Source organism: Grammomys surdaster, unplaced genomic scaffold (genome assembly GCF_004785775.1).
Source record: "Grammomys surdaster isolate TR1022 unplaced genomic scaffold, NIH_TR_1.0 958, whole genome shotgun sequence".
Taxonomy (NCBI): Eukaryota; Metazoa; Chordata; class Mammalia; order Rodentia; family Muridae; genus Grammomys; species Grammomys surdaster.
In genome coordinates, this window is record NW_021605377.1 from 4,500,095 (window position 1) to 4,510,626 (window position 10,532).

General features: G+C 47.4%; 1 protein-coding gene across 1 annotated transcript in view; it reads left to right on the forward strand.

Moving 5' to 3' along the window:
* The first annotated feature begins 7,710 nt into the window (after positions 1-7,710).
* Ntn4 (netrin 4) overlaps positions 7,711-10,532 on the forward strand; it is a 112,037-nt gene continuing 109,215 nt past the window's right edge. The window contains exon 1 of the mRNA XM_028783049.1: positions 7,711-8,173. Coding sequence (XP_028638882.1) covers positions 8,119-8,173 — 55 coding nt within the window. The 5' untranslated portion in view covers positions 7,711-8,118. The remainder of the gene's footprint in view (positions 8,174-10,532) is intronic.

The following is a 10,532-nucleotide window of genomic DNA, read 5'->3' on the forward strand; positions in this document are numbered from 1 at the left end:
GCCCCTACCTTATGCTTTTTGAGTAGCCTGCCTTAAATTGTTGAGTCTTAAATAAAGTGTAATTTCAAGCAGAATATGCATTATATTGCTATCTCTATTTCCTTGTTTTTACTCTCTCTCTCTCTCTCTCTCTCTCTCTCTCTCTCTCTCTCTCTTTTTCTTCCTTTCTTTTCAGTATTAGAGGCTAAACCTAGGGCCTCACACATGCTAGCTTAGACTCTATCATACGTTTCAGTCCTTTGCCTGGTTCCTAGGTGTGCTTCACATCATTATAATCAAAGCAAACATTCAATTTTGCTTCCTGTTTTTATTCACTATAGACAGGGAAGGCATATCTGAGAATACTGACATAATATGTGTGCCACCAGCGAGCAGAGGGGCAGACAGCCATTCTGAAAGGAAGGTGTCACCACAGTTATTGTCAAGACTGGATTTCCAGGGACCTGCTAGAGTCAGCCAGAAGGAGAGGGGACTGCTCATCTTTGAGACGGCAGGAAGCTCACCAGCAGTGGCAAGGAGCCCACGGCACAAACGGACTCGGCATAGAACAGCTTGAGTGCCAAGCCAGGCAGCATGAATCCATCTGCCGAGGAGCAGGGAGCCATGGAATATGCCAATATGGGCAAAATACATGGGCGAAACTGCTAACTTTGGATGACATGCACAGACCCATGTTCCCCTGACATATATCCCCCACCCCCCCATATGTCTTTTTAATGGAATCCTGTATTAGTTAGGGGTCCCAGTGTACCCAGATGAAAGTCTTAGCGCCTCTTAGTTTCCCAAACTTTCTTTTGGTCTAAAGAAGTTGATTGACCCAGGTCTGGATAGGTAGAGAAAAGCAAGTGGACAAGGCTGGGAGGAAATCCTTTTAAGGGTCAGTGAGGCCTGAGAGACGGTTCAGGGAGCAACGGGACTTGCTACCAAGCCTATGGCCTGGGTTTGATATTCTAATCCCACGGAGTGGAAGGAGACAACAGCAGGAGAGAACCAACTACCAAGAGTTGTGCTCTAACCTCCATGAGCAAACACATGTAAGTAAGTACAACTATATTTAAAAAACAGATTGAGACTGTAGAGATTGCCATTGAGCAGTGGTTCTTAACCTTCATAATGCTGCTACCCTTCAATACAGTTCCTCATGTTGTGAACCTTCCTAATGCTGCTACCCTTCAATACTCATATTGTGGTGACCTCGCCACCATACAATTGTTCCAACTGGGAAGATTTAATGAAATGCCCACTGTGACTAAGCATCAGGGCCAGACTTCAGTGTCTAGCACCTGTGTAAAAAGTATCATGGTGCTACACATTTAAATTCTCAGGCTGGGGACACAGAGAGGGAAGCACTTTAGAGCTTGCTGGCCTGACAGCCTATCCTAATCAGCAAGTCCCGGGTCCAAGTGAGAGACCCTGCCTCAAAACAATGTGGATGACTGCTGAGGAATGACATCTAAGTGTGATCTCTGGCCTCTGCATGTGCACACACAGGCATGCACACAAGCATACATGTGTCTATGCACACACATGAACATACACCTATATACCCATACACTTGTTCATTTCCTCAACTGTGTGAACTTGGCTCAGCTACTCAGCGCTTCTAAATGTCCTCACCATGGCAGTGGCAGCTGACGTTAAAGAGTCACTGTGCAAACAACAGGCTGAGAATATATGATGGTTGAGGATTCTGCCACAAATGAGACATTTCTATCACCCTCTCCAACACTCAGACAACACTGTGGAGGAAGGGGTGGAAAGATCATAAACACCAGAAGCTAGGGATAAGGGTTATAAAATGTCACCTTCTGGGAAAACCGTAGTCATTAAATTCACCAATTCTCAGCAATTATTAAAAACTTTACCTGGTCTGCGAGACAACAGGACATCAACAAGGCAAGGAGAGAGAAGGACTCAGAGCCCTACTTGTCACAACTGAGCTACTTCCTAAGAATGGATTCAGGAAAAAGAAGGAGTCATTACCTCGGGTGTAGCTACTGGTCACCCCACCAGGATCCAGTGGCTAGCGCTAATCCAGCAGTCACACAGATGGTCCTCATTATCGTGATGATCATTTAATGCCAATTCCTTCAGCCTTCCAGCTGGGGGTTGGCTCCTTCCGGCTTTCATCATCTGTGGGAGAGCTTCTCACAGAAAGAAGGCGGTTTTTAAAAGTCAGCCACGGCCACACTTGACCTTCTCCTGGTGAATATCTGTATAACTCCATGATGAAATTTTGAAGTGGATCAAGAGTACTCGATGGACTTACAATTTTACTATATTTGATATTTAGTGTCTTTGCTTTTCTACGTGCTCCATAAATATTAATTCATACGACATTCATAACCTCCTCATGGATCACACAGTTATCATCCCCATATAGAAATGTAGGAAGGACGCACAGAAAGATCACTTAACGTCCCTGTCGTCAAACAGTAAGCTGCAGATTTTAGGGCCTCAGACTCCATGTTTCACACGCATTACCACGACACCACTATATCAAAGATAGAAGCAAGAAGAATTCTCCATATTCACTAGTCTGTCATCCTCATGAGGCTTTCATGGTTGTTTTTTCTCTTTCTTCCGTACATTAAAATATAAAGCAGTAGCTGGTAGCACACACCTGTAACTCCAAGTTACTCAGAGGCCGAGGCAGGAGGATTACTAGTTGAAATGTTGAACGAAGGACCATCCTGGATAACATAGTGAACTCTTGTCTCAAAATGGAAAAAAAAAAAACAAGAAGGAAGGAAGGAAGAAAGGAAGGAAGGAAGGAAGGAAGGAAGGAAGGAAGGAAGGAAGGAAGGTGTGGGGTGGTAGGGATGTATCTCAGTGGCAGAGCCCTTGCCTAACATGTGATCAGAGCTAACAGTCTTTGAGAGGACACTAGTTCACAGCATTTGTAGATGCAGCGCCGTTGGCAGTAGCTCTATCTGCAGTGGCAACACGAGATCCTGTTGGTAGATATTTTCTCAGCTCTATCTCATCAATTAGAACACGTGTGGGTGTGAGCGTCCTTTGTAAAGAAAAGTACAGAGTGGGGGAGGAGGAGGTGGGGGGCTGGAGAGATGGCTCAGTGGTTAAGAGCACTGATCGCTCTTCCAGAGGTCCTGAGTTCAATTCCCAGCAACCACATGGTGGCTCACAACCATCTGTAATGGGATCTGATGTCCTCTTCTGGTGTGTCTGAAGACAGCTACAGTGTACTCACAATCTAAAAAGGAAAGAGAGAGAGAGGGAGAGAGAAAGAGAGAGAGAGAGAGAGAAAGGTACCACACTCCACAGCACCTTTCTCTGTGAGTCTCAAGTCCCACAGTCTGGGTTAGGACACCCCTCTCCCCTATTCTGCACCCCCTTTTTCTTCCTGGAGTACTGGAAGAGCTGGTGTGCTTTCAAAGGTTCCCTCCTTCCCTCCTTCCCTCCCTCCCTCCCTCTCTCCCTCCCTGGGAATGAGCAGCTGTAGCCAGGAAGGACTTGAAATAAGAAACAGCACCCTTGGAAAGAGGCTTAGAGTAAAGCTTGAGGAAATTCCCAAGGTGAAGATCCTAAAGTGCAGCGGACCGGCAGAGGCCAGGTAGAAAACGGATGGGAACACTTCATCTGACCTTCTTCACGTGAGGTTGTACTAGGTGTGTACATATTTATGTCTGGGTTTGGTGATGACATCCCTCCCTGACATGATCTCTTTGTACAACACGAACACATTCATTGGAGGAAGGCAGGAGCAGCGATGATGTCTCTTGTTCCTTGAAGGAAGAATACCAGATATCACAAAAGGACTCTTTCCAAAGTCCCCCCTTCTGTAGGCAATGTAGAATAAGTGTCACACAAATATACTACCCTTATGCAGGAAGCAGATATAGATTTCTATTTAGGAGGATAAGTTTGTTTTAACTATCTGACAATTTTTTAGCTGTTGTCTTGTGTGTGTGTGTGTGTGTGTGTGTGTGTATGTGTGTGTGTGTGTGTGTGTGTGGTGTACACATGTATGATTTGCCTGTGCAGACCACAAGAAAACCTTGGGTGCAGTTTCAGGCACAACCTCCCACCCTATTTTTAAAAAGACAGATTGTCTCAGTGACCTGGAACTGCCCAGGGAACCCCAGATCACTCTCTCTATCCCTTCAGTATTGGGGTGACAAGCATGGACTCTGTGCTTAGCACTTTCTTTTTAAAACATGGGTTCTGGGGTTGAAGCCCAGGACCTCATTGCTTCCAAGGTTAGCACATTTTTGACAGAACTATCTCTCCCAATTATTTTTTAATTTAGAAATGTGACATTGAGGATCTTTTTTTTTTTTTTAAAAAAAGTTAATACCGTTTGAATTTTTACTATTTGTATTCATGCACTAAATCTTAATGACCTGTAAGAAACCAATACATACAAAATGTTTACCTCAGCTCCAAGCTTTATTAGCCAGTGTTACAAAGCTGCAGGTGTATTCTTAGGCTATATAAGTAGAAGCCCTAGACTCAAAATGTACTGTAAGTTTTATTTTATTCTAATTGATCACACTTAGAGTTGACATGTAGGCATATTACAATTGGAGTATATCTGAAAAGGGATGAAGAACACTTGGGGAAGGCGTTTCAATGGAGCAATCAAACCCGGTTTCAAAGTCTCAGATACCTAGCAGGCGATCCCTGCTTTCATCCCAGCACTTGGAAGACCAAGGCAAGAACACTAAGAGTTTGAGGTCAGCTTGGGCTACCTCAATAGCAGGTTCCAGGCCAGGCCAACCTGGGCTATTTAATGAGACTTTGTCTCAATGCCTGTGCACGCCATGCATGTGAGTACGTACACACACACACACACACACTAAAAGAGAGAACTCATATTTACTCTGTATAGTTGCAAATGCCTAAAAAGAAGATAAATGTCACAGTTAAATAAAGCCAGTGCTGCAATAGAAGGGATGCTTTTGATTCTTTTCTTTATTGGGATGCTCAGAAGAAAAACTGTGTGGTCAATGGGCAGAGATTTCACAGTGAAAACAGGGCTCCTGATAGGGTGAGAGTTGGGCCCAGGGTCCCATCTGGTTCTGAATCTCTTTCGGTCATTGGGTTTTGCACTGGGTTTTATAGAGTGATCTCCTTGCAGCTTTGTAGTGTTTCATCTCTGTGCTAACAGGCCTCTGACTGCTGGGGGATTTTTATTTTGAGGAGGAGTGGTGCTAATGTTTTTGTCTTTACACCCGCTGTTTCACCATCCTCTTGCTTCTAGGCTGCCTCAGTTTATCCCTTCTCCTGAACAGGATCCTGTTCCATTTGGGCTTGTTCTTCTCATACACTGAGGCCCAGAATAGCACCCTGCACAGACATACTGAGATTGGAGGAGAAACTTAAGTATGGCCCAGAGGTGCTTGTGAATGAAATCTTTGGTGTGTGGATCTTTTGCCTTTCACTGTAAGATATTAGATGTCCTTTTAACACCCTTCCAAGCTGTCAGGAATGTTCTACATTAAATTTGTCAATTTGTGACTTTGGGAAACCTGCCATTGAAATCCTAGGATTTATCCATCCCTCCATGTAATCCATGACACTTAGAAAGTTCTGAATCAGTTCTTAAAAATGTCATGACAGAAAGTCATGATGGGCAATGTCCTCACCCCCGAGCACATTTCCTCTATGTTGGTCAACTCTCTTGGGTCCTTTCTTCAAACTGAAAATATAACTTGTAACAACTTATACTAGATAAGCACTTTTTTAAAAAGGAAGGGTCTCACGTAGATCTGGCTAGCCTCCTACTTGCAGGTAGCCAAGGCTGGCCTTGAAAGCATGCTCCTCTTGCCTGTACTATCAAGGGCTAAGATTACAGGCAGGAACCACCACATTGTATCCAGACAACATTTATTGGAATGCTGATTACCTTTTTCTCTTCAGCTAGTCCACACTTAAAGTATTGCTGTGGAGAGCACACATTCCTCTAGAATCCTGGGAATTGTTCTTATTTCTCTGCTTTTCTCCTCTGTCTCTATTCTTAGCATAGAACCATAGTTTTGAGATAACTGTCAAAACATTTATTGCATGTCTGACAAGTGTTTTCAGTTAAAGATAACGAGCAATGTAAGAAAAAACATAATCGTGTCTTGCATAGTCTAAGCGTCTAGCTGCCGTTTAAGGAGCTTGCTGTTTATTAAAGGAGTGACAGGCCAGTTACGAAGCCATCAGGGAAGTACCCAGCAAATGCTTTTGAAATTCATAATCAGGCATGGATTGGCTCTGCCTCAACTTAATATATTGACTCAGAGATTAATAGTAAACGCTGTCTTTCTCTTCCTTTTTCTTGGCCTGTGGGCTAATGTTTGGGCTGAGAGCCTTAGCTTGTTATGATTCCCTGTCGTTCATTTAATAAAAAGAACAGTTGGGAGAAGCATTTTAGCAACTTCATCAGAAGCATTATCTGTCAGAACTGAAGAAGGCTCCAACGTGGCTCACGGAGTTTGTTTTTGAAAGCTGGTGACAGTTCCTATGTTGTCTGCCACTTCCAGTACTGGCCAAAATAATAATTTTAACGCCTCCCAAGTGGATTATGCTAACCTCAACTCAGTTCCTTTGGAGAGATAGAAACTTATATGTGTCTCTGGCACAATCATTATAAATAATATCTACGTGTGCCCCCAAAACTCTAATTGGCTCCATCTGTACTGCCGACGATTTATAATAACCGAATGGTATCTATAAAGTAGTTAACTTTTCTGGAAAATATTCAAAGGCACACACTGAATGCTGCAATACAAAATTGCATTCGACTTAACGTTTGCCAATTTCCTTGGATGTGTATGCAGAACTATATTTTCAGAGAAGTTACAGAAGTCCCAGGCTGAAGTGCTATTTAATCTCCTTCCATAAACACCAGCCCTGAGCTACAATTAGCTGCTTGTGGTTGCTGCTAAATTGCTCCCCATAAGATATTTCATAACCTTATGGTTCCCCTGAACACCATACTCTGAAGAGTGTGTGAGCGTACCTAGGACCCAGGCATTCTTATATGGCTGCCCCAGACTGGGATGCTCTTAAACAGCCCATTCCCTGATCAGGGATCTTGATCTTTCAGGCCCTGTGAGAACATCTTTTACACCCAAAACGGGTACACCTTCGGCTCCTGTAGGCAGTGGCTGTTAGCTGGGCTGCAACCCCCCCCCCAAAAAAAAAAGGCAGCAGAAACTTAAAGGACCCTTGGCACTTGGTCCACGTTCAGTGACAATACCCAAGGCAGAATGGGGGTGGGGGGAGGCGGTCCTAACCTAGACCGTGGGATTCGCAGAGAATGGGTGCCGTGGAGTGGTGGTGGGAGAAGGAGGAAGGCTTGTTTTGCTGGGTGATTTTTTGGAAAGTAGTGGCTCGCCTGTTCCGCGGGTTTTTAAGCCCCTTGGCATGCCCTGGCCTGATCCAGAGGGAGTCAACCGCTCTCAGGAATGTTCCTGGAGAAGGTGGGAGACTGTTTCCCAGGCGAGGCCCTTGGGTGCTGGAGGGCACCCGCGAGGTCAGGCGGGGAGATGCGCGCAGCGGGGGGGAGGCAGAGACCCCTCCCCCCTCCCTGGGCGGCGGCGACGACGGCGACCGGACCCGAGCGTCTGCACCGCCCGGGCTGTCAAGCGCGGGGGGCGGGCGGGAGGAAGGGGTGGAGGTGCGAGGGGAGGAGGAGGGCTGGCACCGGAGCGCCGCGGTGTCGGTGCAATAAAAATGCATCCCATGGAACTGCCCATGGAGAAGGACGGGACCGAGCCTCGGCGGCCACAGGAGGTGGGAAAAGCGGAGGAGGACAGCCGGGAGGCGGCGGCGGCGGCCGGGAAGTGAAAGGTCTCGCAAAGTTCAGCGTTGGCTGCGGGCGCCGAGCCCCGGGCGAGCGGCGCACCCGCCCTCAGGGCCGCTCAGCCGGCAGCGGCCAGGCCGGCTATGATCCCGGGGCTCCCGCCGCTTCTGAGCTGCCCGGGCCCCGCCAGGCCGGTGCGCGACGGTCACCCGGCCGCCTGGCGCAGCCCCGGCCCGAGGCTCTGCCCTCACGGTGCCCACTGAGCGAGCCTGGCGCCCCGGGAGGAGGAAGAACCACAGAGCCCCGGGTGCTCCCGAGGACCGCTGCCGCTTCATCCTACTCGCTCCCGCAGCTGCCCGGCCATGGGGAGCTGCGCACGGCTGCTGCTGCTCTGGGGCTGCTCCGCGGTGGCCGCAGGTGGGTGGTGACGCGGCCGGGGCCCCCACCCCTCTTCCCTTGCTCCTGCTCCTCCACCCAAGCTCGGGGGCTGGGAAATAGAGGGGATCCCGGACAGGGAGCCCAGAGCTTGGCTACTGAGGATGAAGCCAGTGGCCATGTTCCGTCTCCTTTGCCCGCGACTCCGCAGTTTCAAACACTATTGATTTTTTTTCCCCCTGCAACTGAGATACACATGTCCTTGAATAACCAGATATCCTGGGTACGCCCTGCAGAAGATACAGAGAGATCAGTGTTTCTTTCTGGGTTTGGCTTGGGGGAAAAAAACTGCCTTTGCACTTGGTGAGGGGAACAAAGGACCCAGCTCGCCAGCCCCGGGCTCTCCATGGCCTGAGGAGTGACGAGGAGGGGTGGCCCAGAGACCCTGGGCGTGCGTGGGCCGAGACCGCTCTCTCATTTAGAGCGATCGTCACCTTCCCGGATCTCATTCTGTGTACTTGAGAACCAGGTAGGGCCACCTGGGGTGAGGGTGAGCGCCCTCTTCCCGGGGCGTTGACTGCAACGCAGTAGAACTCGGAACTAGGACCATGGGGGGTGATCACTCAGGTGGTGATTGCCCGGAGCTGGCTGACTGCCCCTAGGGAATTGGTACCCTGGCCGAAGCTCTGCAGGAGGTCGGAGGCGGGTCTGTTCCTTGGCTCAGTAACTGGACTACACCGGCAGATGCCCCTCTCCCTCCGGCTCCGGTCCTGTCTCTCTTGGACTGCCCTTAGGCCACCAGTTCCAGGCTTGCTGTGTCTGAATCCCGGGGGAGACTCTTTCTGTTCTCTCTCTCTCCTTTCTCGCAGGCCACCTGGTTTTCAGCTTGGTTAAGTACAGCGCAGTAGGGTACTGGGGAAAAATTGTGAGGGTCCGATTTTATAACCCCCCACCCCACCCTCAGACGGACTTGACTTGCTCCAGAAAGGGGAGTGTGGGTTAGAGGGACCGACTGGAAGGTTTCAAGCACTGAGGCAAGCATCTCTTCAGTTAGAAGACTGCTTTCATTCTTTCCCCAGAGCTGCCGGCAACTAAGTCCAGGCTTAAGAGGCTGCGTCCTCCATCAGGGTGCCGCCTGTGTTTGCGCTGATAACTATTTCTTATCAAATTATTAGTGGGTAGAAACTTTAAAATTATTCATTACCTCCCTCCCCAAGGATTTGTCAAACATCTCATGGTTAAAGATCTCACTTGAATTCTGCCTGATCACACTTCTTATTGTGCACTACAAGTCCACACTCCCCCTACTTTTCATAACTTTTCTCTTTTCAAGCCATGTTATCACAAACCAAACCAAAACCAAACAAAAACAAAAACAAAAAACCCAACCACCTCGGGAGCAATCCAGAGGTTGTAAATAAAGAGCACAGCGGAATGTTGCAAGTCAAAGATACTTGTACAGGCAGTCTGCGACTTTCCCCCTGAAACGCTTCACAGGTGAGTCATAGGACACCGTGTTTGTGTGTTTCTGGCCACAGGCAGCTGCTGCGCCCGCTAATCAGAACAATGGCAAACAGAGTCCTGGCTTGGTGCACATTTTCATTTGACGCGTTAAAAAAAAATGCCCGAGGAAACCCCTTATTTTGGTTGCAAGGCGGTGTGAGGTGGTGATTGTCAGTGTGTGAAATCTCTTCTTTCCAGCCAAAGCTGTCATTTGGATCCATCCAGTGCCCCTGTGATAACAGTTCAGAGGTTCTGTCTCTTAAACAGAAACACCCAATTAGCCAGAATTTCGGGGTTGGTTTTCCTTTTCCTTCTTTTCCTCTGTGTTTTAATTTTTCTTAAATGGACAACTCTTTGCTTAAGGTATTCATAATTAACATGACAAACCCAAATTAAAGGATTAGGACAAGTCGTCAGAATGTGAATAAGTGGGTACTGTTTGTCACTTTAAGTGCTTTCAAAGCATTAAGGTGGGTTGGAAGTTTGGGAGGCAGAGTATGTTTCTTTAGAAGGTGTTTCATTCATGATAGTTGTTGGAGGTGCCATTGGTGTGCCAGACTGGCAACATTCTCCAGCTAAGCAAACAGATAAGTACTCTATACCATAGCTTGTCATAGGAAGAAGCACTTAAGCCACCAAGAGTAGGTACAATAAACTTTCCTGTCGCTTGGTAGTTTGAAGGGTTGGGTTTCCCCCTCATATTTATATTTAGTGAATATTAGGCATGGATATCATACATTTGAGAACCAGTGGTTTTTAACTGTGACACCTGAAATGAGGTCCTACTGTATATTTATTAACTATCTTGTGTTGATTTTCCTAGAGAACCACCCCTTTACTAGACACACACACACACACACACACACACACACACACACACACACACACACACACACAC